The sequence below is a fragment of the Mus caroli genome, chromosome 15 (assembly GCF_900094665.2).
Source record: "Mus caroli chromosome 15, CAROLI_EIJ_v1.1, whole genome shotgun sequence".
Classification (NCBI taxonomy): Eukaryota; Metazoa; Chordata; class Mammalia; order Rodentia; family Muridae; genus Mus; species Mus caroli.
This window is the reverse complement of record NC_034584.1, coordinates 74,464,570-74,491,400: the sequence shown is the minus strand read 5'-3', so window position 1 is coordinate 74,491,400 and position 26,831 is coordinate 74,464,570. Positions and strand designations below refer to the sequence as shown.

Here is a 26,831-nt window from a genome sequence, read left to right as displayed (position 1 = left end):
TGTGTGTGTGTATATATATATATATATATATATATATATATATATATATATATATATATATATATATTTCTGAGTATGTTTCCAGAAACGTCTTAGAAACAGTGACTCAGTCCCATGTAGTTTCCTGGCAACCTCTAAGGAAGGAGGAGCATCAGTCTTGCACCTGTCCTTCCTGAACACTGACAGAGCATCACCCATCGCTTCATGAAGATGGCTAATCTGCTACCCAGGTCCAACAAACAATGCAAGAAAAGTAAATTAGAGAACGACATAGATTAACATCAGATGCAGAAATTCTTAAGGTGTTAGCAAATGGAGTCCACCAAGCCTGAAAAGTGCCGATGTGCCATGACCCAGGGGCTTCTTCTTAGAGCTGTGGCATTGCCTTGACGTTTGAAAATGAATCTGGGCAATTCACCACATTAATAGAATAAGATTTAAAATGATATAATTGTCTTGATTCGTGTAGAGAATTGATACAATTGTACATTCAATTATGATTATAAAAAATGTAAGCAAATTAGGAATAAAAAGGAACTTCCCTCAAAGCTGATAAGAAGCGTATTTAAAATCTGGGCTGCAGACATAATTAATGATGAAAGAGCCAGTGCTGTTCTGACTGCTTCAGAAGGAGGCTGTGTGTGTTCCGGCACCACTTTTATTCAGTGGTGTGTGAGAGGGCTTGGTGCGGCAAGTAGGCCATAAGAAGAGATAGAGGGCATGAATACTGGAAAGGAAAAGAGAGCATTGCCTTTGTCCAATGACAATATGATTCTTTATGTAGAAAATTCACACACACATACCCCCCCGAAAGGACAGAAGGTCACCATGTAAAATAAATGACAGCCAGGTGCTGCTCAGGGCCTGCCTGAGCAATAGAACAGGGGTCTATCTCCAGACAAAATGGAAATCGTATTACTGTTCACCAACTGTGGACAGTTAGAAGTTAGAATTAAAGGGACTGGAGAGATGGCTTTATAGTTAAATTCTGCACTTCCCTTGCAGAGGGCCAAAGTTTCCTTTCCAGAACTCTTATTGGGTAGTTCCCAGATGCCTGTGACTCTAGCTCCAGAGCACCCAATGTCATCTTTTGGCCTCTTTGGGTGCGAGTGTGCGTACACACACACACACACAGTATTTTTAAAAATAACAAAAAGCAAAGGAACAGTATCATTTGCATTAGTAGCACTTTAAAAAATCTTACATTGAGGGCTGGGGTGTGACCCAGTTGGTAGGATATAGGAAGCCCTGGGTTCCATCCTGAACCCTGCATAAACCAGGCATGGGGCACTCACCGATAATCCCAGCCCTGGGGAGGTACGGAGAGGTCAGAAGTTCAAGATCCTCCTCAGCTACTTAGTAGAGGCTATCCTGGGGTACATGAGACCATGTCGCAGAAAGAGTAAAGCAGCCCCTGCCCTGAAAACTATGTACTGTTTCTGAGAGCAGCTGAGGGCCTGAGCAAATGGGCAGGTGCTCTACCCAATCCAGTCAGCATCACTGGCCAAGATGCCGTCTGTCTGGGTGTTGCTCTGCTGACTAAGTGCAGCCCCAGAAGGCTTTTGTGGGTAGAAGGCAGCTTAGAAGTTGACCAGTTGGCTCTTACACTACTCTCCATTGGAAACAGAAAGCATGTATGTAAAGAGGCCAAAGCAGAACCATTCAAGACACATCATGAAGCAAGATACCATAATGCATGAAATGTGAGGGACAGGAGCATTGATTTTATAGTGTGAAGCGTTTACAGCTGTTGGAGTGCAGGCCCTGGGTGGGAGGCCCTGGCCGTCAGTCAGGATGACCAGCTGAATAGCAGCAGAGTTAATCTGTCCTGCAGTGCCGCAGTGGAACTCAATCTGCCTGCTCCGTTTCTTCCCTGACTCTTAGTTATAATCTATATTTGATTTCTTTAAAAATTAATTTGGACCTTAATTTCTTTTTCCAATTTTGTTAAAAGAGGAGAAAGATGGGTAGGTAGATGATAGATGGAGAGATAGATAATATATTTATGTGACATTGATAAATTTTACACTTACTGCAAATTGTTAAAATATCTCTGTTACTAAGTTAGCATTAAATTATGTTTGTGTTGGTTACTTCTTTCAAGTTATTGTATCTGTCTGTATGTCTGTCTATCTATCTATCTATCATGGATGTGGTTGTGTGGATGTGCCACAGCTCAGTTATGGAGGTCAGAGGACAGACTGCAGAATTCTCCTTTTGCACCGTGTGGGTCCCAGGGATAGGACTCAACTCATCGGGCGTGGCTGCAGGTACCTTACCCACTGAGCCATCTCAACAGCCCAGAGAGCCCTGACAGAAGAGACACTGAATTTGATATAAAGAACGATGGCAGATTTCTCAGTGCTGGGGAGACTGGAGACTAAACCAAACCCTTTAAACCTCACCAGGAGACCTAAAGAGGGCTCCTAATAGGCTGGAAGCATTTCCGTGACAGCGCTGACTCTAGAGCCAGACCGTCTGGGTTTATGATCCCAGTTTCCCTGCCTCTCACAGTATAGTAACTGAGTGAGACACTCGGCCTCTCTGTGGGGCAGATAATAATGGCTCTGCTACATGGAGTTCATAAAAGCCACGCCTTCTGTGGGGGACTTGATACTCAGATGTGCAGTCTCTGTTCCTGCTGCTCAGATGCACATGTGTTTAGAGCTGCACGCCCGGCAGCCAGCTCCTCACCCTCAGAATCTCTCTGTTGGCGTCCTTCTCTTGCCTACTCAGACGATACACACCTGTCGTCGTTGGGGTTTCTGTCTCTGTAATGGAGCACCATGACCAAAAGCAGCTTGGGAATGAAAGGGTGTATTTCATCTTACACTTCCAGGTAACCATATGCATCACAGTTGGAAGTCAGGGCAGGAGCCTGGAGGCAAGAGCTGATGCAGAAGCCATATAGGAGTGTTTCTTAATGGTTTTGCGTGTTTCTTAATGGTTTTGCTCCCCATGGCTTGCTCAGCATGCTTTTTTATAGAACCCAGGACCACCAGCCCAGGGCTGGCACCACCCACAGTGGGCTGGGTCCTCCCCTAGGAATCACTAATTGAGAAGATGCCTGACAGTCAGATTGTACAGAGGCATTTTCTCAATAGAGGGTCCCTGCTTTCAGATAACTCCAGCTTGTGTCAAGTTGACATAAAACTAGCCCTCACAATACCTTCCTCCTAGAAAAAGCCATTCTCACTGTGGAATGGTACCGAGATGTAACTGAGCACAGAGATTCTGGAAAGCTCCAGCTCAGTCCCCAGGAAGCAGCCATTCAGCTGTGGATTGATTACCACATTTTTCACAAAAAGAACAAATTGCCTTCCAAGCCCTGAGCAGCCAGGTTTCTGCCTCTCAGCAGCCTGTGTTCTCTTGTCAGATACTTCTTGTTTCATCCTCTGATGCAGTTCCCTCTCGTTGGCGTTCACCTGCCCACCACTGCCCCAGCCACCCCTGTCTATCCTTCCAAGAGCATCCCAAACATGTGCCCTTGGGATTTAGATGCTCCGGCTCATGATCTCCCCTCTGTCTCCCATAATGCCTTCGGTTGCTCTTACTAAACATCAGCTACTTATAGACTCATTGGGTACACTCCTCCCCAGCTAGAATCTAAGTAGCACCCCTGCCTGTCCAGTGTGTGGCTGCGCCACCAGCTCCAGGCACAGCACCTGTACACAGCAGGTGTTAGTGTTCGTAAGTCAGCTAAAAGCAGCTTAGATAGCAGAAATGGTGCAAGGTCACAGAAATATAGAAAGGGACACTGGTGCATTAGGCCAGAGGGACAGGAGAGTGAAGGGTAGTTAAGCAGTTTGAACTTGAGGGCTAGAGAGATGGCGCAGCAGTTAGGCGCCCGTACTACTGTTACTGAGGACCTAAGCTTGGTTCCCAACACCCACTCTGACAGCTCCTAACCACTTAGTAATTCTAGTTCCGACTAGAACTCACAGTAATTCTAGTGCAGAGCAACTAAAGACTGCGAGGAGGAGGTGCAGGGAGGTAGCCAGGGGTCCCAGTGAGGCATGTTCCTGGAAGTTAGACCTGGGTCCAGAGCCCAGAAAGAAACAGAAGTGTCTTTGTGCAGGCAAGAGGCTGTTCCCCTGGGGTCTGCTTGCTGTTTTGACGCTGAAAGCCTCTATATAGCCTGCTTCCTAAGTTCCAGCCTTAGTTCCTTCTTGCCAGGAGGTGGAGGAATAGGGAGATGGGGGTAATGAGGCATGGGGATAGGGGTGGGGGCACCTGTGGTGGCAACTTGACAGGATCTAGAATTACCCAGGAGACAGACCTCTGGGCTATGAGGGACTTTATAGATCAGGTTAATTGAAGTGGAAAGACTCACCCTGCTGTGGGCTGCAGCATTTCAGGGGCTTAGAGCCTGGACTGAACAGAGCAGAGCACCAGCATCCAATGCTCTCTGCTTCCTGACTAGGTATACAATGTGGTCAGCTGCCTTGTGCTCCTGGCCTCATGGTCTCCCCACCACAATGTGCTACTGAACTGTGGTCCAAAGTAACCCTGCCTCTCTTTTTTTTTTTAATTGGGTATTTATTTCATTTACATTTCCAATGCTATCCCAAAAGTCCCACACACACTCCCCTACCCACTCCCCCCCCCAACTCCTACTTCTTGGCCTTGTCGTTCCCCTGAACTGAAGCATATAAAGTTTGCACGACCAATGGGCCTCTCTTTCCACCAATGGCCGACTAGGCCATTTTCTGATTCATATGCTGCTAGAGACACGAGCTCCAGGGGGGTACTGGTTAGTTCATATTGTTGTTCCACCTATAGAATTGCAGATCCCTTTAGCTCCTTGGGTACTTTCTCTAGCTCCTCCATTGGGGACCCTGTGATCCATCCAATAGCTGACTGTGAGCATCACTTCTGTGTTTGCTAGGCCCCGGTATAGTCTCACAAGAGACAGCTCTATCTGGGTCCTTTCAGCAAAATCTTGCTGGTGTATGCAATGGTGTCAGCGTTTGGAAGCTGATTATGGGATGGATCCCCAGATATGGCAGTCTCTAGATGGTCCATCCTTTNGTCNCAGCTCCAAACTTTGTCTCTGTAACTNCTTCCATGGGTGTTTTGTTCCCAATTCTAAGAAGGGGCAAAGTGTCCACACTTTGGTCTTTGTTCTTCTTGAGTTTCATGCGTTTAGCAAATTGTATCTTATATCTTGGGTATCCTAAGTTTCTGGGCTAATATTCACTTATCAGTGAGTACATATTTTGTGAGTTCCTTTGTGATTGGGTTACCTCACTCAGGATGATGCCCTACAGGTCCATCCATTTGCCTAGGAATTTCATAAATTCATTCTTTTTAATAGCTGAGTAGTACTCCATTGTTTAAATATACCACATTTTCTGTATCCATTCCTCTGTTGAGGAGCATCTGGGTTCTTTCCAGCTTCTGGCTATTATAAATAAGGCTGCTATGAACATAGTGGAGCATGTGTCCTTCTTACCGATTGGAACATCTTCTGGATATATGCCCAGGAGAGGTATTGTGGGATCCTCCGGTAGTACTATGTCCAATTTTCTGAGGAACCGCCAGACTGATTTCCAGAGTGGTTGTACAAGCTTGCAATCCCACCAACAATGGAGGAGTGTTCCTCTTTCTCCACATCCTCGCCAGCATATGCTGTCACCTGAATTTTTGATCTTAGCCATTCTGACTGGTGTGAGGTGGAATCTCAGGGTTGTTTTGATTTGCATTTCCCTGATGATTAAGGATGTTGAACATTTTTTCAGGTGCTTCTCAGCCATTCGGTATTCCTCTGGTGAGAATTCTTTATTCAGCTCTGAGCCCCATTTTTAATGGGGTTATTTGATTTTCTGGAGTCCACCTTCTTGAGTTCTTTATATATATTGGATATTAGTCCCCTATCTGATTTAGGATAGGTAAAGATCCTTTCCCAATCTGTTGGTGGTCTTTTTGTCTTATTGACAGTGTCTTTTGCCTTGCAGAAGCTTTGCAACTTTATGAGGTCCCATTTGTTGATTCTTGATCTCACAGCACAAGCCATTGCTGTTCTATTCAGGAATTTTTCCCCTGTACCTATATCTGCGAGGCTTTTCCTACTTTCTCCTCTATAAGTTTCAGTGTCTCTGGTTTTATGTGGAGTTCCTTAATCCACTTAGATTTGACCTTAGTACAAGGAGATAGGAATGGATCAATTCGCATTCTTCTACATGATAACCGCTAGTTGTGCCAGCACCATTTGTTGAAAATGCTGTCTTTTTTCCAGAGATTAACCCACACACCTATGGTCACTTGATCTTTGACAAGGGAGCTAAAACCCTTCCTCTCTTGAGTGGGTCACAGCAGCAATAAAGTAACCGAAGACTTCTGCAGAGCCTAGAAGAGGGTTTGGCGTGGTTAGAGACATGAAGAGTGCCTCTTGGCAGAAGAAGCTGAGGGAACACTGGTCCTATAGGAGCAGACACCCATGCCCTCTGCTTCACAGAGCTCAGGTCTCTAGGAATTGCAGCCTGGGTGCAGGATGAGAGAGATGGAGAATTCACTCTCACAGGGTCAGGAGAGGCCAGCAGAAGAGCGCCTCTGGCCACAGCCTGCGCTGGGGAAGAAAGTGCCTGGCATGCAGCCCGATTGCCCTACAGACAGGCTTCAGGAGCTTTTGTGCTACTGTGGCAGTAAAGGACAGTAACTGCCACCCAGGCCACACAGCGCTGGAGACCACAGTGTTCTCGACATCTTGTCCTTACAGCAAAGGAATGCAAGTTAGCAGATGAGGCAGGAAGCACAGGGGCGGAGTGTGGGAGTGGTGAGCGTTGGAAATCTGAGGAGAAAGGAGACTGGATAGTGGGGGAAAGCACAGAGGGGCCACTGGTTCTGCAGCCTCAGTGGGGCTCCTGTGAATGCTGAAGGGTGATGAGAGGGTTGGATGGGAGCGAGAAGTAAGGCAATCTGAGGACCCAGACTTGTGAGCAGGGCAGTTCTGAATATTCACGTGTTCCAGGTGGCTGAAGGTCACAGCCATGGAGAAATTCAGGAAATGAGTCTGGGTGGGCATCTCATGTCCAAAGACTACACTAGGGCTGATGGAGAATGAGGAAGCTCTTCTGACTTTCCGAAGTGTTTATATGAAGGGTCCTAGCCTGACATCACTTACTCTTTGGAGTGAAGTAAATTGAGCAAATTCAAACGCACTTGCACATGCCTGTCTCGGTGATTGTGTGTAGGTGGAGGCACCACCTGCACACCTCAGTAGTCTTCTGAGCATCAGCTCCTTATGACCCTTGGTCCTGAAGAGGGACCCCTGGGCAGCCCACTGCCTCCCCTAGCTTTGATTTTGTTACTCTCTGTAGCTCAGACAGCGTACTGTTTTCTGTCATTATGTTTCCTTATCACCCTAAACAGACAGGGAGTGACCTGTTCACCCCCTGCTCTCAAGTCACAGCTGCCTGCTGCATAGTCTCTAGAGGTACACAGCTGCACTGATGCGGGACAGCAGTGCTGTGTGCTCTGGCCTCAGAGTGTTCCTGTCTTTACTCAACAGTTAGTTCTGTGCAGTTCTCAGTGGGTTCACCTCTGCTAGTGAGATAACCAAACAGGCACAGCAGACTCTGAACTGTAAAAGCCTTCAGAGCCAGAAAAAAACAAAAACAAAAACATTCCCTTTAAAAAGTGAGGAAGTGTGGGGCTGGGGAGATGGTTCGGTGGGTAAGAACACCTGCCTGCCTGCCTGCCGCACAAGCGGAAGGACCAGAGTTCAAATCCCCAGCATCAGTGTAAAAAGCCAGGTATGGCAGCCTTCACCTGTAATCTCAGCACTGGGGCAACAGAGACAGAAGGATCTCCAGGGCTCCCTGGCCTGCCAGCTGAGGCTGATTGGTGAGCTGCAGGTTCAGTGAGAGACCCTGACTCAGAAAATGACACATGCGCTAATGCATGCATGACACATGTAGGCATATATTTTAGTGCATGTTATATCTTCCCAGAGTTGTGCAGCTGCCCACATTCCAGAACACTTTCCTTGCCTCAGAAAGCCCTGTGCCGGTGAGCATGCTTTCTAATCTTTCCCCAGCTACTGGCCTTACCAAACCTCTCTATGCCTGTATGCTGCCTTTTCTGGACACCACCAACCACCATCCCCTATGAGGCCCTGTCAGCTACGTTCTCTCAGCATACTTTGAGGGTTGTAGCGTGCAACAGTCCATCCTTCTTCATGACAAGATGGTATTCCATTTTGCAGGTGACAGGCTACTGACCCATTGATAAGTCAGTGGACATTCTAGTTGTTCCTGCTTTTAAGAGCACAGATAAATCCTTTGCAAACACATAGAATGTTACATCTCTTAAGGGAGGGGGTGACAGTGCTTTAGCTTGTATGTATTATTCACTTGGAAGTCACTGTACACCATCAGAAACACTGAAAGAGATGAATTCAGGAATGAAAGGGGAATCTGTCTGGGCATTCAGGGCCTGCTGCTCCAGATAAACACTTGTATGCTTGTGCAGCATCCGATTATCCCTGGAAATATACATTTTTTTCATCTTTGCAGCACAGTTCTAAATGCCATTTAAATGGAAAGCTATTGTCTCTTAATTAGCAAGTCTTCTGCATTTATAGTATAAATGGTTAAAGATAACACATCGGCATTTGGAATGAATTCGTCAGTGCTGTCTTGGAGCAGCTGACAACTGGCCTGTGTGTATCACACGACCAGCTTTTAAAACACAGCCACTTACTGTATCTTATTGCAATATTCGCTACACAAAGAGGATGGATGCTAACAGGATGCCCACGTCGCTTCTGTGGAGAGCCAGAGAAGGGACAGCGGAGGGGAGCCCCAGGAGCAGATTGAAGGGTGCAGAGAAGGGGCAGAGGAGGGGAGCCCCAGGAGCAGATTGAAGGGTGCGATGCAGCTGCAAAGTGTTTGGAAACAAAAGGGAGCTGGTGTGCGGCAATTAGCGCTGAGTGGCTTTTCACAGGCACAGAGCCTGCAGAGCAGAGCTGGAGCCCAGCACTGGCTGTCACTCAGTGGTGGCACAAAAGCCACAGGGAGGTGGCTAGAGGAGGATGCACTGGTTCCTAGTCACAGACACCTGGAGCTGGGAAAGAACCACACTCAGACAAGTCCCTGGGTGTGGCTCACAGGAACACAAAGTTAAGAACCGAGACATGGCTCTCGGTCTTCCTAACGCTGCGACCCTTTCATGCAGCTCTGCATGTTGTGTGGGCCCTCAACCATAACATTATCTCGTTGCTACTTCATAACTGTAATTTCCCTATTGTTATGAATCATAATGTAAATATCTGGTGTGCAGGACATCTGATATGTGACCTGGAAGGAGTCTGGACCCATGGGGCCGGGCAGTGCTGGTGCACGCCTTTAATCCCAGCACTTGGGAGGCAGAAGCAGGCAGATTTCTGAGTTCAAGGCCATCCTGGTCTACAGAATGAGTTCCAGGATAGCCTGGATTGCACAGAGAAACCCTGTCTCGAAAAAAAAAAAAAAAAAAAAAAAAAAAAAAAAAAGTAAAAAGAAAAAAAAAAAGAAAAAAAGAACCACTGTGGGGTCTTAGCAGCCTCACATGTGTGCACATACATGTGTCCTTGTTTGGGGATAGCTCCTCATGAATAGTTGACTACTGTATTTGGTTTTCCTCTAGGCTCCTTAGAGCTTTTCTCTGAGGGCCTTTTTCCTAAACAGAGCAAGCTCAAATTCTCCCATTTTCTTTTTTTTTCTTTTTTCTTTTTCCATATCCACACTCAGCCCTCCTTTCTTTCCCACCCAACTTTGTGTTCTTCCCTACCCACCTCCATCAAGGCCACTCGTGCTAGATGGTTGTGTGATGCTCCTGGAACTCTAGTTAGGGGCTCCTCTCTTGGAGAAAGCTGGCCCTCCCTCTCCCAGCAGGAAGGGGTTGCCGTTAGCCCCTAGGCTTCCTTAGGGCTTTCTGCCCACCTCCACCTCCACACTGCATTTGGCCTGACTTGGCTTGCACTGGTCTGTCCATGTTGCCGCAGCCTCTGTGAGCTCACATGTCCACATGGCACTGCCTGTGTTCAGAGACTCTGTCTCCTTGTAGTCATCCACACCGCTGGCCTTATGCTCTTGTTGTCAAATTCTGAAATAGTTTCTTAGTACTCCGTAAATATGTTCCAGGTCCCAGGATCGCCAAATTTCATCAAGGACATGTCTTTCTGCCATTGGATGTGTGACCTCCTTGCCAGGGAGTCACATGCTCCCTGAATGTCAGGAAGCCTGCCATTTCCCCTGGAATGCATGGCTCATATGGAATTTATATTAGTAATTCTTTTAATTAATATTAGTAAGTCCTTGAATTGGTGGTTGTTGTGTTGCCATTGCCACAGATCTGCCAGGAACATCTTATCGGGGGGTGGGGGTGGGGGGTTGAAAAAGATTTATTTTGGCTCATGGTTTCCAAGGATTCAGCTCTGGTGGTGAGGAAGGTGCAGAGCAGTGGAGTTCTGTGGAGGAGGCTCATATCATGACAGCCAGGGCAGCAGTGAGTTCCAGGATAGCCAGGACTACATAGAGAAACCCTGTCTCAAAAAAACAAAAACAAAACAAGACAAAAAAAATCTGCCAAAGATTGATTGAATATATATATATATATATATATATATATATATATATATATATATATAATGATACAATGTGTCCCTGAGACAAGAACAAGCAATTTTGAAAATTTCTGAGAACAACAACAAAAAACCTCTATAAAATCCTGCAGAAACAAGAAATTCATCAGAAGGACACTCAGGCTAACAAAACCTCAAGGAAGCAGGGCAAAGAGAGAGAAAGGGGAAGAAGAAACAGGAAGAAGACTGGCAGTAAAGACACTTCCGGAATAAGCCAACCTAAAGGTTGAAGGAGAGAGCTGACTCCACAAAGGTGCCCTGCCCTCCACACACGTGCATGCATACTATTAATAATATTTGAAAAGGAGAGCTGGCCTGCCCCTAGAGGCCTTGCATGTGTGGCTGCTGGGTCGAATGATGTGTCACATGAGTAGGTAGCAAAGAGGAGAGAAGCTATGTCTCAGTTCAGGGTTCTGACCTGAGAACATCGGGTGACTACCAGTCTGATGCTGTGCAGGCTGGGGGAGGGAGGGTAGGCCATGCCCAAGATGACCCCAGCTAGCACCATAATGCACATATGGGGCATAGCGCTCCCGAGACAACCCAGTCACTCAGAGATCCTGAGCACCACTAAGAGGAACAAATAAATGATAGAGAAATGAAGAAAGAAGTGTGTGGGCACAATGAAGAGGCAGAGCTGGAGACCTGAAGGTAGTGAGGAGCAGCCTGATGTGAGTAGCCACCTGGGACCATGGTGGGGTCCTGCCCTGGGCTGCCACCGGGGTCCATGTCTGGGTCTGTCTGGCCCTGCAGCCGCAGGGGTCTGTTACCACCAAAGGCTGGGCAGACATCCCTGGCCTGGGCTGCTGCCCAGTGAGTTGTTGATAGTGAGTTGTTGAGAAATATACAGAACTGGTCTCACCCCTCACCTGGGCATAGTGGGAGAGCTGGCCCTGCTCCTAGCCAGCTACAGTACTCGGGAGAGCAGGAAGTTGCTCACTGTGGAAGTTGCAGATGAGCCTGCTCCAAGGATACAAGTGTGACCGAGGTGCTCCTACCATTCATCGACTGTGTGGTGACACGGATGAGCACAAGATACCCTCCGTCTCCCTTGCCCCTCACCACCTACAGCAGGCAGGAAACCTAGCCCCGGAGTCACGAGAGCAGGAGAGCTGGCCCTGCCCCCATCAGCTGCAGCACTTGGGAGAGTGGGCCCTGCACCTGGCCTGGGCAACACAGTAGAGCTGACCCTGGTGGCAGGGGTGCAGGAGAGCTGACCTCAAGGGTGTGAGCAAAGCTGGCCCGCCACTTGTTTGCCATGAAGTGACATGGGAGAGGAAGATATACCCCTGTCTCGTCCCTTGACACCTACAGCAAGCAGGAGATCTGGCACCAAGGTCATCAGAGTGGGAGAGCAAGCCCTGCACCTCACATAGGAAGAACAGGAGACCTGGCCCTGGGTGTGGCGGTTGCACGTGAGCAGGCCTCCAAAGACTTGAATGCTAGAGAGCTGACTCCACCTCTTGTCTGCTGGGCAGTGGTGTGAATGAAGGAGAGATGCCCTCCTCCCTTCTCTTTGCCCTCACCGTCTATGGCAGGCAGGAGAGTCGGCCCTGGGGTCATGAGAGTGGGAGAACTCGCCATGTCCCTCACCAACTGCAACACTTGGGAGAGTGGGCCCTGCACCTTGCCTGGGCAACAGGGTACAAAGCTGGCCCTGGTTATTGGGGGTGGGGTGGGTTACTGGTGAGCCAGCTCCGAGGACGTTAGAGCAGTAGATCTGGCAGGCTGACCAACTCAGATACCTTTCAAGGCCCAGAACCAGGGCTTTGAGTTGACCCACCCCAACATCTACCCCATTGATGAACTGCTGGAGTTCATGAAAGGGCCAGTCGTACAGATCCAAAATTACAGGATCTCCATGACACAGGGCAACAGCAGGATCTCCAAGAGGAGTCCCGGTGAGGTTTCTGTATTGATAAGAGTAGCAGAAGCCAGAGACCAAGGAGTCACTGCAATGCACATTTGCAAACAAGGAAGGATAGACAAAGGGTGTACTGTGAGACACACTGTGACGCTACAGCTCCCACAACGAGATTTTTTTTTTCTGTTGGGGGGAGGTTGCAAAGGTGGAGGGCAGGTATAAGGGGAGGGAGAGATGAGTGGGATTGGGGTGCATGACGTGAATTACACAAAGAACCAATAAAAAGTTGCAAAAAAAAAAAAGCAGTCTGGAAAGGTGGCTCAGTAGATAAAGAGCTGCTGAAGCTTGAGGTGCAGAATCCAGATCCCAGAACAGGGATGTGACAGCTCACGTCTGTGATCCCTCCCGCTGTGTCTGCGTTGACTTGGGAGATGGAGAAGAATAACCCTGGCAAGCTCACAGACCAGCTAGCCTGAACACAGTGGTCAACAATAAGCTCTGCATCACAGTGGAAGGAGGGGACCCCCCAGCCAAGAGTGTCCTCTGACCTCCCCACGACTGCAGGGGCACAGGTGTTTACCTGCACTTCACGAGTGAATGTGTGCACACACGCTGGGCACAGCAGAAAGCGAAGAGTTGGAAGATAGTCCAGCTGCTCTAACATGCAAACCAGAGGTTCAGAGAGAGAGAGAGAGAGAGAGAGAGAGAGAGAGAGAGCAGTCACTGATGGAAGCCTTCAGAAAACATTTGAATCTGAAGGAAATGAGTTGCCTGATTAAAACTCACTTTCGCTTGACCTCAGTCAATGAAAACTGCCTTGCTTCAGTGCGCAGCATTGAGGATTCCAGTGTGCTGAGGACGAAGAGGAAATTTACTAATACCTCAGAGATGCAGCAGGCTCTGTGCCATGAATAAGAATTAGAACAGCAGGTCTGGAGTGGCGGTCTAGAAGTCAAGAGTGCCGACTGCTCTTCCAGAGGACTTGGGTTCAATTCCCAGCACCCACATAGTGGCTCACAACCGTCTGTAACTCCAGTCCTAGGGGAATCAGTGCTTTCTTCTAACCTCACATACATACATACATACATACAAACACCCATACACAGAAAATGAAAATAAACCTTGTTCAAAACGAGCAGAATGACTATGGCTTATCATTCACTAGAAATAGGAAGACAGTGGAAGATCAAACAAGAAGACAGTGGAAGATGGCCTTCGAGAGTTAGTGGTCCACCAATTGCCGTGCTCTTGTGGAGACCTGAGTTTGCATTCACCGAACTCACATAAACCACACATGGCAGTGAGCTCCGTAATCCCTGTGCTCCAGCGTAAAGATGGGGAAAGAATCCCCAGAATCTCACAGGCCAGCTGGTCTGCTGCACAGGGCTGTGAACAAAAGACCCTGCCTCAAACAAGATGGAAAGGTGAGAACCAACAATGCCCTAGATAGTCCTCCGACTTACACTCACACACTCACGTATACACACAGAGAGACACACAGACACAGAGAGAGAGACAAAGTTTTTAAGTCCACAAGAAAAGATTTTCTGTCTAAAATTCTTTCCACAAACTGCCACTAAGCCTGAAGGTAGAACAGAGCACTTTCAGACATGAAGATTCCAGCGTTTTGCCTCTTGGGCCGCCTTGCCGTGGGCCTGCTGGTGATTGCACCGCACTATCCCCAAATGAGAGCAAAACAAGAGAGAAGGGGACACGAAAGCTGGAGAGCAGAGAGCCAGCCCAGGAGGTGAAGGATGTGGCAGATGACAGCTGCGATCCAGCACAAAGCACGTGAACACAGGAGTCCAGGGCCGCAGCGAGGCCTTCGTCACCCACATGCCCACTAGCATGGCACCACCCTTCCCAGCCCAGAACAGAGCAGAGCGGCTTGGATTAGCCTGACCCAGATTCTCCCATGAGCGCTGCTGGCCTTGAGCATGCGTAGTCCCTGCTTCCCGGTCATCCCTGGGGCCTCACCAGCCGAGAATACTCTTGGCATCCAAAAACAAGTTTTGTGATTGGAACTTTCCCTGAGAACTGGAGATGGGCCTTGAAGAGCTTAGAAGCGAAAAATAGAGAGTGGCCACCTGCCCTGGCCGGTTTTTTATGAGTTCTAGTTTAGTTCTAAAGAGACATGAATATGTAGTGAAATCTACCAACAAAGCAAAGTCGCCCCCCCCCGCCCCCCAGTGCTGAGTGGCAGGCTTCAGCTTCCCTGCTGTGCGCCTGGCCGAGTAAATCTTTAAAGTAGCAAGTTCAGAGTGAATCGCAGACACCTGAGGGCTAGATTCCACCAATTTGTACCACATATCCAAAAATAAATCCAAGTCCGTATTCTGAGAGGAAGGAAAGAAAGGTCCTGTATCCAAAAATGTTTGGGAAACACTTGGGTAAGATGCTTGAGGGCTGGGGATGTAGCTCAGTGGGTAGAGTGGTTGGCTAACATGCACAAAGCTCTGAGTTCGATTCTCAGGCGCCACATGAACCTAGTGTTATGACATGCCTGTAACCCCAACACTTGAGAAACAGAGGCGAGAGGATCGGGGGTTCAAGGTCATCCTCTACTCCTTAGTGAGTTTGAGGCCAGCCTTCTGTACATGAGACCCAGTAAAAGAAAAAACTGTAGATTTCTCTTCATTCTAAATGTGCTAATGGACATAGTTAACTAATGGGAGGTATAGTGAGCAGTGAGCAGTGCGCAGTCTCACATGGCCGCAAAGCCCTGTTTTTACCTGCTTTTTTAAAAGAAGGATATATTTTATTTGTGTAGGTGTTTGGCCTACATGTATGTACATATGTGCCTGGTTGGGTACCAACCAGAAGTCAGAAGATGGGGTCAGATGCCCTGGAACCAAAATCAATGATGGCTGCGAGCTGCCTTGTGGGTAACAGGAACCAAACTTAGGTCTTTGCAAGAGCAACAAGCGCTCATAACCACTGAGCCGTCCGGCCCCAGCATCTGCTGTCTTAAGGAACATACTCAGTATGGTTTGGGAAAACAGGGTGAGGTAGATCGGAGAAGACATTTGATATGGTTTTTGCCTGAAAGAAGATTAAGTTGTTCTCAAGCCTTTAATTTTTATGAAACAGGCCCAGAGTGGTTTTTCATGCTGCTCAAAGATCTTTGATGAGAAGAGTGGTAACGGTGAGCTACCCAGCTCGGTGCCAGAGCCGGGTTGAACTTAGTCTTTATTGTATCTAACCACAGAGAGGAAAAGATTCACGAAGCTCACTGGAGTTGCTGGAGTTTGTTATAATAATATCTGTATGGAGAAAAAGATGAAAGGCCCCCGTTAGGGCTCTCTCTGCCTTTCTGCTTCAGATGCCTACAGCAAGCTCCGGCAGGCCGTGGGGAAGACTTAACACCTTCCTCTCGCGGACAAGGTCTACAGTAGTGTAAAAATATGCTGGGCAGGGTTTGAAGTCAAGATGAATATTGATCATTCTATTTTAGGTTCATTTCTGTGGCATTATTGGCAGATATAAGACATCTCTAAATTTGTCTCGGTTTCCTGCTTTGGGTTTTCAGGTTTATGAATTTTTAACTCTTAAAATTCGAGCTGGGTTGAGCCCTTCCAGGTAGGTGTTTACACAGCACAGTTGTTGTAGCTTTTACTCTTGTATATGTTACATTCATCTCTCTCTCCATTATATTTTAGTCTCCGCCACCTCAGAGGTCACATCTTCCTTTTCTACTCTGTCTATATCGCCTCCTGACTTGGCCCATCCAGAGAAGTCAGCCCGGTGCTTTATCCCGGTTATGGCCAGCTCTTCCTTCTGGACTCTGCCCCAGCCACAGTCACCTTCTGACCCCTTCACAGACCAAAACGAGGCAGTCAGGGTCCGTCACCCCTTTGCTCCCACGAGCACAGCATCTTCAGATGATGAGGAGTGCCCCACTCTTCCAGATAACTCCGATTCAACCATGAAGGAGCCAAGTTACAGCTTCAGCAGCGGCCGGGGAGCATTTTCCACCCTAACTAGAGCACCCTTTCCGGGGCTGCCCCAGGCGAGCTTTCGCTTTCAGGAAAGCGCAGGCTTGTCCAGGGACTCGGAGTCCCGGGCCATCCGCACTCTGCTAGGTGAGGTGAAGAGTGCTGTAGTTCAGCTCCATCATGACCTGAGCCTGGTGATCCAGGAACTTGGTGTCATCAACAACCACCTAGGCAACCTGAGTGGCAGCAGCCCAACAGTCAGTGAGACCCTGCAGGACCCCCAGTCTCCCAGGGGGAGCCCAGACCCTATCTAGTCACCTAGCCATTTTGCTGGAGCCCCATGGTTCTGCTGCCCACAGACCTAGGGGGTTCCTTGCTGTTGCTGTGGAGACAAGAAGGCAATGACTTAATGTTTCATTGTCAAGTTCATTAGCACCGCCTTTCAAACTGACAAAGCCATGTGGGGCTAGATTTTTCTAAGAAGTCACTTTTGATCATTTTAGGTGTAGCTATTGGTCCCTTTGAAACTGAAGGGTATTTCTGTCATTCTTTACATTTCTGAACTTTATCCCTAGTGAAGTAAGCCTTAGTGCAGGTCTTGGGGAGACTCTAAAGTGCAAATAGCTGTTGGAGGGCTTTTGGGTGAGCAAGTGAACCAGGAAAGACCCTGGCTCCCCACCCCCAGCACCTCCCCCTCCCCAGGGCTGATGTGGAGCTGCCAACAGGCTTCTGCCTGATCTCTAGCCTTTCAAATTGAAGCCCCACAAATCAAGGGCCTGAAGTCTCCTCAGCTGCCACAGGGTCAGGAGTGAGGCTGAGGCAGGTAGGATGACAATTGCGTGTTTTTTATTTCGATTTCCAGAAAGTTCCGGTGCATTTCTTTTTTTTTCTTGTCTTTCATAAATAAATTTGATCTTCTCAACTTACTGTGTAATTTTAAAATTCATTAAAACAACTTTTCAAACAAAAATGTCATCTTTGCTCTTAGACAAGCATGACCTAGTTTGAGTATTACAGACCAGCGCTTCCCACCCAGGTACATGCTGGATCCAGTACAGAAGTGTTTGTTTGTTTGTTTGTTTGTTTGTTGTGGTATTGGGATGGAACCAAGAGGCCAGGCCAGTGCTCTACCACACTTATTGCAGGGTCAACTGTGCCCAGGCTAGCTGTCCTGAGAGATTCTGCTGACTTCCTCCCTTTCTACCTGGTCTCAGCACAGCAGCGCTAGGTTCCAGCAGGGCTCCTATACCATGGTGGAGAGAGAACCAGCTCCTGGAAACTGACCTCTGACCTCTACAGGCCCCTGGTGGCCTGTGTGTGCCCTCATTCACTGACACAAGTAAATGAAGCTTTAAAGGGGAGCCGTGAAAGGGCACATGTAAATCTACTTCACAGGTCTTCCATAGGTTAATGCTTTTTGAAGATAATGTCTTTTTAGATTTCCCCACATTTTTACTTATTTGCACACGTGTATGGGTGTGGGTGTGCACAGCACTTGTGAGGGTCAGGGGACCACTTATAAAATGGCAACTTATAGTCAATTCTCAGGCTGGAGAGATGGATCAGGAGTTAAGAGCACTGACTGCTCGTCCAGGGGTCCTGAGTTCAAATCCCAGCAACCATATGGTGGCTCACAACCATCTGTAATGGGATTGAATACCCTCTTCTGGTGTGTCTAAAGACAGTGACAGTGTACTCACATACGTATGATAAATCTCAAAAAAAGAAAAAAAGAAAAGACTCCTCTCCTTTTTCTCTCCTTCCACCCCATGGGTCCCAGGGATCGAACTGAAGTTGGCAGGCTTGGCTGCAAGTCTCTTTACCCACTGAACCCTCTCACTGGCCCTCTTGAAGGTATTTTCAAGCATATCTTCACTAAGAACAGTTAACAGATGTTCTTACTAACAAATGTAGAGGTCTTATGGTCATGGTAACAATAACAAGTTAACTAGGACATAGTAACCAGTAACATAGGGCTAGCAAGTCTGCATCCCATGAAATTTTAAAAAGATGGAGATATAATTCATGTACCACAAATTTTGTCCTTTAAGGGCCATGACTTAACAAGGCTAAACAGCTATCACCTACTTCTAGAACATTTTTCTCACAACAAAAGACTGGGGACCCAGTAGCTGGGGCAGATGTTGTGCCTCTCTCTTCCTCTGCCCTTCACTTTCCACACTGTTGCTACAAGAGGCAGTTTAAAGAAAGGAGAGCTTATTCTGGCTTATAGTTCAAAGGGATACAGTGCATCATGGGAGGGGGAGGGCTTGCGGGAGGCAGAACCACTGTTCACATTGTATCAGTAGTCAGAAAGAAGAGTGCAGAGAGAAAATGGGGCCAGCTATAAAGCCTCAAGGCCAGCTCCCACCCCACCCCCAGTGACCCATTTCTTTCAGCAAGGCTCTACTTCCTAATGGTTCCACGGCCTTTGGAAATAGCTGCTATCTAGGGGCTAAGTATTCAAACTCATGCACCTTCAGGAAACATTTTATGTTAAAACCCCAAACCTTTCAGTTGTGTAACAGTTTTCCTCTTAGATAAATCTTTATCTTGTAGGGAATCTCCTTAATACTCAGGTTGTTCTAAGGAGAGGTGAAACATTCCATCCTGGGGGAAATTCACCAAGCTCAGGAAGTCCCTGAAACTGATCAGATTCACCAGGCATATATAAGCAGTTAAGACAGCTTGTCTGAGAGCAGTACTCTCAGACAAACTGAGGCCAGCAGAGATGTCTGGAAAGGACACTCTTAACTATCCAAGCTACCTGCAGGCTGTGCAGTGAGCTCCAGGTTCCTAGCTTTGTGCTGGGGTGAGCCTTCACTGAGTCATTTCTGCCCATGTAAATAACCCCTCGCCCATATTCCTATTCAATAAAACTCATTGGTTCATCAAGTTAGACTTTAGTGGCATCCTGATTTTGGTCTGTTGCTAGTCACTTGTCTGAGGTGAATAGATGTTTGTTCAAGTCTCCCCAGGAACAATATCACACAACACCCTCTCTTCCAAATTCTTGACAACCAAATGTATTGTCTGCCTCCGCAATATTTTATATCAATGGAATCATATAGGCATCCATTCAGCCAACTGCATACATCCCCAGCTCAGGGAAGAATCATAAACATGAGGATCCATGTCTTATTTCCGTCATAAAGCATCCTATTTCAGCATTCATCCATGCTGTAGCACAAGCCAGCATTCCATTTATTTACATGCTAAAGTAACATACATCATTTGTAGATACCATGTGTTGTTTGCCCATTAGTCATCGAGTTTGCGTTGCGTACACTTTCTTGCTGTTAGGAATCTTGCCACTGCAAACACTTTGAGACCATGTGGTTCAGGTCCTGTCCTAGCTTCTGCTCTGCTGCTGTGATAAAATGCTTTAACTTGAAGAGATAAAGGGCTTATTTGGCTCACACAAGTCTGTCCACACAGCAAAGTCAAGGAATAAATTTGAAGCAGCTCATCACTTCAGACAAGAGCAGAGAGTGAATGCAGGCATGCCTGCTTGCTTGTGCTCAGCCCTCTCTCTACACTTAAAACACCCAGGATCCAAACACAGGAAATTTTTAGGATGGGTCTCCCCACATGAATTAAAATGATGAAGACAGTTCCCCAAAGACATGCCTTCAAGTCACGCTGATCTAGGCAGTTCCTCATTGAGACTCTAGATTGGGTCAAGTTGACAAAACCAGTCATGACAGGTTCTTTTATGTGAACACCATGGAGTATAATTGCTGGTTCAGAAAACACCATCACACTAGCTAGGTACATCAAGATCACAACGGAAGCCTCCAGAAAAATCCAGGTTAATCCCAAACTTAACTTCTTCATTAGGGATGGTCATTTCCCATCCTAGCTCTGTACCCACTGGGTGTCACTTTATTGGAAGGCACAGCCATGCTAGACTTCCTACTCTAATAGCCATTCAATAAAACTAGGAAGATTCTAGACCCAACAGCTTCTGTTAGGGAGAAGGGAAGTGGAAAGTTGAAGGCTCTTTGGAAAGTTAATTGGATGGTGTTTTGCTAAGGCAAACATGTGAAGGAGTGTTTCAAGTGGACACAGGTTAGAGGCTAATGCAGACTAGTTAAGGAACATTTTTAGCTGAAGCAGACTCAGATAGAAGGATGTTCTGCTAAAGCAAGCATGTGAAAGGACACATGATGAAGGATTCTTGGCTAACAATCCATGTATGGGTCCACCTTACATTGCATAGTTGAGCTGCATTCATCAGGACTCCGTAAAGAGAAATGCATCAAAAAACTTCTGGTGGTGTGCTGCAGTTTCTTGCCACTTCTGAGGACTCTGGCTGATTGGCAGAGTGATGACAGCTGAGACAAATGCACATGCTAAGTCAAGACAGGTAGTGAGGCAAGCAAGACCCATGGGGGCCGTGTGATCTTTGGAGGTTAGTATAAAAAGGACTCAATGGACAGTGACAGAGGCTGAGCTTGGCTTGCTTATAGAACTAGCTGTACAATGCTTAGGCAGTCTCTGCTAGGTAGTGCCATCAATGCTGATTTGTGCTTGCTATCTGGACTCTACCAGACTGGACTGCTGGTGTATCCGTAAAATATTTGCAAGTGGATCGAGCTGTCACTGCTGACCTGTGAACTGAATTGCTGGTTTCCTGACAATGCAGATAGGATTTGCTCCGAAGAACCATTTGTAAACAGGTCCACTACCCACAGAGCCTTTCTTTTCCACTACCTCTGGTGGGTGATGGGCTAGAAGGGAGGTTAAAGCGTTTAAAACCCTCATTAAAAATAAGGCTTGAAAAAAATTAAAGTCACAGAGAAACGGTTTCCAGCTAGGTGTAATAACATAGTAGTCCAGCACTGAGAAGACAGAGATGGCCTAGTTTGGATGAAGTTGATCAGATTAGCCAAATCCTTTTCTCAGATGTGCAAGGACGCTGCAGATACTGAGGAATTGGGAAAATTTTCTTGATGAACATTAACCATAGAGCTGGTGAAATATGAAATTCCAGGACAAATGCTCTGAGAATATTTTGGGCACATAGAGTTGTTTGTACATTAAAATATAATGCTAAGAAGACACCAGAAGGCCTGGAAGTCTTTATCTGGGAGCTCCATCCACAGAGTTCTGGGCTACAGTAAGGATATTGCTCCCATTTTTGTTGTGGCTCAAACACTTCTCAGTTATACATTATTAAGAAAGAATAGTGCTAGGAACTGGTTCAGTGGATAAAAGTACTTCCTGCTCTTATAGAAAACCTGGGTTTAGTTCCCAGCACTCACATGGCACCTTACAACCATCGGTACCTCCACTGTCAGAGGATATGGCACCCCCTTCTGGACTCTGCAAGTGATGCATACACATAGTGCACACACATCATCCATACAGGCAATCACTCATAAAATAAAAAAGGAAATAAGTCTTTAAAAAAAAAAAACAGCATAAAATCAAAACACACCCTCCCTTCCCCATTCATATCCCCCAACGCTGCCACATCAGGATGTTGAACAGGGGACCCCACAAGTAACAGCGGGGTACTACAACACAAACTACCTCTTTGTGAAACACCCTCGTTTATCACTTACTGCACAATGCACTTACTGCATTGTCACTTCTAATTATAACTAGGTTCTACATAGCTCATATATTTTAATACAACCATTTGCTAATTAGTATAATTAATAAGCACTTATGTGAGTTTCTATTTAGCCAACTCTATTAAACCAGTAGGGAAAACTTGGCTTAAATCAAGAGAGGGTCTATTCTGATTGACTCCGCAATTACCTCATATTAAAAATACTTCATGAGACGTTACTCTCAGAGTGTTTTAGTCTGAACTGGGGATCGTATTATAAAGCAGTTATAAACATATTTTACAGTTTGCTTACTGTCAAATTACTCATGTGCTTGTTCTTTAAATATTTATAAAGCACTGTTAGGCGTAGGCAGTTTGCCAGACATCAGGACACAATGTGAAGGAGATAGATGAACCCCTGTCAGAGCTTCAGTGCTGTGGCCATCTGAATGAGTGAGTTGGTAGCTGGGGTTCAGTACATGGTGCCTATGGACTTAGGGGCACAGGGTGGTGAGGCTGGGCTTGGTACAGGGCACAGGCAGGATGAGGGGGTTCGGGAATATCACCCAGAGGGACTGTAGTCCACATGGAATCTGGAAGAAGCAGGAAAGCACCCAGAAGAAGGAGGAGGGAGACAGAACTTTCTGAGTGAAACAGAAAGGATATTGTATCTGGGTGGTGGCAACACGACAATGGGAGCCTGAATGCAGGATGTGCCAACAGGAAGGTCAGGAGTTTGAGCACGTCCACAGTGGCTGCACTGTTGGTAACAACAAGGTTGGCCTTTACACACTCAGAAAAGGAACGAGTAACAAGTAAAGGCATCGATCGTACGGAAAATGTCACAGAAACTCAGGGGTGAGTGGGTTTCTAAGAACCATTCTCGGGCTGACAAAAACAAACGCTGACTCTGGGGAACATTTACAGAGGCCTTGCTGAATAACCGTCCTGCCACATGAACTCACCGTGACCGTAATGTGCCCAAGTGGGCACGGAACCCTTCCGTGTGACCATCAGAGCAACTTGGAGATTCCATAATGTATTTAGTATTCTGGGTACCTCTTCTCAAGGCTTTACTGTATTTTCAACAAAGTGGATTTTGAGATGTGATAAAATAGGCTTAGAGATATGGAATTGAGAGGTTTTTATTTCTTGCAGAAGACCGAGGAATTTGACGAGGCCAAGTACATTGTCGTTAAGGCAGACGTATGTGCTGCCTCTTATCAGCAGGCAGGCTCGGGGAAAAGAGTAAATTGGCTCCGAAGAAGCTGGGTTTTCAACATGATTTTGTTTGGTAATTTCGAATTCTGTTTTCTCACTGATGGTGCAGAAAGTTCCCAAAGATATGGTAATTACTGCAGAAATACGGCTGCTGGCGTTTGCAGCTATTGAAACAGTAAAATTCCATTATAAAACACCACAATCTATGCGTTCGATGATGCTGAAGTTCAGCATCTGTCCCCTATGCCATATACTATGGATTTGCTTGTCTGTACAGGCATGGGTGTGGGGGTGTCTGTGCATGCACATGTGTGTGCGGGGAGTTGGGAGCCAACCTCAGATGTTCCTCAGGACACCCTCCATCTTATTTTTTTTAAGATAGGATCTCTGGCCAGCACCTCAGGCATCCCCCTGTCTCCCTTAGGCATAGCACCAAGCTTTGTTGATGTTATTTGACAGTTTCATACAGGTACATAATGTATTCTGCCTACTTTGCACACGCTCTCTCCTTCCTGTTCCCATTAGCCCTCCCCACTCCATTCCTACCAGTTCCTTATTCACATTCACGACTTTCAGTTTTCTTTTGTGGTGTATTTAGTTTAGCCAGGGCCATCTATGTGACCCCTGAATGGGAACTGGTCACTGGAGTCTCTTCGGGTCATCAGTGGGCTCTCAACTGAAGACAGTTACTCCTTGTGGTGGTGGAACAAGAAATGTCTCCCATAGGCTTGCTTTTTGAGCATTTGGTTTCCAGTTGGTGGTGGCACTTAAGGGAGGTTAGGAGAGTTGCCTTTAGGAGGGAGTGTATCATAGGGAACAGGACTTGGGAGTTGATCGCCTGGCCCCACTTCCAGTTCTATCTACTTATCTATCTATCTATCTATCTATCTATCTATCTATCTATCTACTTATCTATGTATGTATGTATGTATGTATCTACCTATCTATCTACTTATCTATGTATGTATGTATGTATCTATCTATCTATCTATCTACTTACCTATGTATGTATGTATGTATGTATGTATGTATGTATCATCTATCGGCTTTGTTCTTGTGGTTTAAAAAAGAAACATGGTCTTTCAGCTCCCTGCTCCTGCTGCCGTGCCTGCCTCTCACTGCCGTGCTTCTCAGCCATGGATCCCTAACCCTCTGGATCCCTAAAGCCCCAGGAAACGTGTCCTTCTCTACGTTACATTGTTGGTAGAGTTTAACGACAGCTGTAGAAAAAGTAACTAAGACACCCATCCCCCAGAACCTATCAACAGCCAACAGTTCAGCAGGGAGAGGCTGGATCTCCTGAGCCCATCCTCCTCCATCCATCCATGACAGTTGACGAGCCCATTCTGTACAGACCCAGTGCAGGCAACCCCAGCTGCTGTGAGCTCCTGGCTGTCTAGCCCAAGTGGCGGCATTTAACAACCTGCTTCCTATGCTCTGGTTCCTACATTGTTTCCATCCCTGGGCTTTGCAGGAGACGGTATGACTGTCTTATTTAGAGATGAGCACTCATCTGTCACCTATTCTCAGCACGTTATGCAGCCATAAGTCTCTGCACTCACCACACTGTTCACTGCAAAGAGGCTTCTCTAAATAAGGCTGAGGGTAGTATTTGTCTATGGGTATAAACATATTTATTTAGAAGGTAATTCGACAGTATGTAATTTAGAGAAACAACAGTGCTCAGTTCCCCCTGGGGCCTATGATTTCCCCCACCGTAGCCCAATGGCCAGGTTTATAGCACAGATACACTCCTGTGGAGCAGGTGTCAAATCCAATCAGAGAGCAGTTGGTTGTCCCCAGAGTCGTGGTGCCACTACTACACATGGACACACCTTGCTGGTCGTATAGTTTACAGGGGTTGTAGCTGGGTCACACCACTGATGCCCTTTCTTTTCCAATAGCCTGGGCAGCACCTTCTGGAAAGCTAAGAAAGCTAAGAATACATGGATTCTTAGAGCAGCTTTTTCAGACACACACTCAAGTGTGTCTCACTTCAGACATGTTTTAAAAGTCTTAATAAATAACATTTTTAATTTTGTTCCAAGATAGTAGGTTCCCATATGGCTTTTTCACACCTCCTTCATTTTGATTACTCCCACCCCCACTCCCCAGTCACATCTGTCCCCTCCTCAGTTAAACCTTTCTGCCCCTAGTACTCATATGCCTGGCTTTTTCCACATGGGTTCTGGGGACTCTTTGTAGGCTCTCTTCCTATAGATGCACCATAACTCAAACCCTGTAGTATGGAGGAGGAGATAGCCTGGTCTACACCCTCAGCTGACCAGGGTGACAGAAGTGAGGTACGCCCCTGACAAAGCAAACACATCATGTTAATATCCAGGCGCTGCTTTTTGCCATGTTCTATTGAGTCCATTCACGTTCTTACACTAATTACACAATCAAAAATCTACTAAATGATACTTCTCTTAACATCCCTGTGCCTGACAGTCCATTTGCTAACTGAAAAGCCCTTAGCACATCCCAAAGTGGTTAAAACCATGGTTAGAAGATGGAGGGCTCACTGATCTGTGGGGATGATGGGGCTTCTGATGACTGTCACTGATTCAGTAGCCATAGAAGACTTGGCCTGTCATCATTGTGTGTGCAGAAGTGACCATGTGTGGGAAAGCTGTTTTTGAAGGTATGGTCATGGTTATTCATGAAGGCTGCTCTCACTCTGGGCCCAACAGGACCAGCCCCATGTTTCCGAAGTGGGCAGAAAGCACCTTTCCTAAAACAGACTGGAGCCAGGACAATGGGAACCCTCAGAGGAAAAGAGGCAGCACTCAAAGAGTAAAAGGCATGTGCAAGGTTCAACACAAAGGGAAACACTAAGCAGTTCCGGGTGGAATGCCCCAGGAGGATGCTGTCTGGTGGAGCTTCAAGGCAAAGAATCGCTGAGCCTGGGTTATGAAAAATGAACAGGTGGTGCCAGGCATGGTGACTCACACCATCAATCCTAGCATTCAGGGGTAGAAGAGGGTGGATGTCTGTAAGCTCACAGCTAGTCAGAGAGACACAATAAGAGCCTGCCTCAAAAGGAAAAAGTGAGCGGGGCTGAACATATACAAATACGGCCTGTCTGTCAATGCCAATGTACAACCCACTTTAGCAAACACATTTGAACAAGCCCACTGTGAGGCTGGGGAGATGGCTCAGTGGATAAAATGGCTGTCATGCAAGCATGCGGACATGTGTTCAAATCCCCAGCATCCATGTAAAAGGCCAAGCATGATGTCTCATGCTTGCATCCCGGGTGACAGGATCAGAAGTTTGCTAGCCAGCCAGTGAGTGAGCTTCAGGTTCAGTGAGAGTGAAATTAAGGTGGAAAGGTAGAGAAAGACACTTGACATGGACCTCTGACCGCTACTCATGGGTACGTCACACAAGCACATGCTAAATAAATAAATAGATACGTCAGCCCTGCTCTGGGAAGCCCGCAGTCTGGTAGGAAGGACAGACACCTCCCACAGTGGAGTACTAAATAGGTCAAGGAGGAGTAGGGCCACAAGCCTCTTCCGGTCAGAAAAGCACCGGGGTAGCTAGGGCGCAGGGTCGGCTGACACTCGCCAGCTACCCACAACACCTGAGACTGCTTTGGTTGGGGAGGCAGAAATCCGGCCT

General features: G+C 46.9%; 1 protein-coding gene and 1 non-coding gene across 3 annotated transcripts in view; both read left to right on the top strand.

Annotated features, from left to right (window-relative positions):
* Enthd1 (ENTH domain containing 1) overlaps positions 1 to 17,289 on the top strand; it is a 113,322-nt gene extending 96,033 nt beyond the window's left edge. For both annotated transcript variants that reach the window (XM_021183596.1, XM_021183595.1), the window contains one exon: positions 16,148 to 17,289. In XM_021183596.1, coding sequence (XP_021039255.1) covers positions 16,148 to 16,737 — 590 coding nt within the window. In that variant the 3' untranslated portion in view covers positions 16,738 to 17,289. The remainder of the gene's footprint in view (positions 1 to 16,147) is intronic.
* Positions 10,939 to 11,075, top strand: LOC115029487. Its single transcript, XR_003835061.1, has one exon. It is a non-coding gene; the product is annotated as a small nucleolar RNA SNORA17 (small nucleolar RNA).
* Positions 17,290 to 26,831: the final 9,542 nt, after the last annotated feature.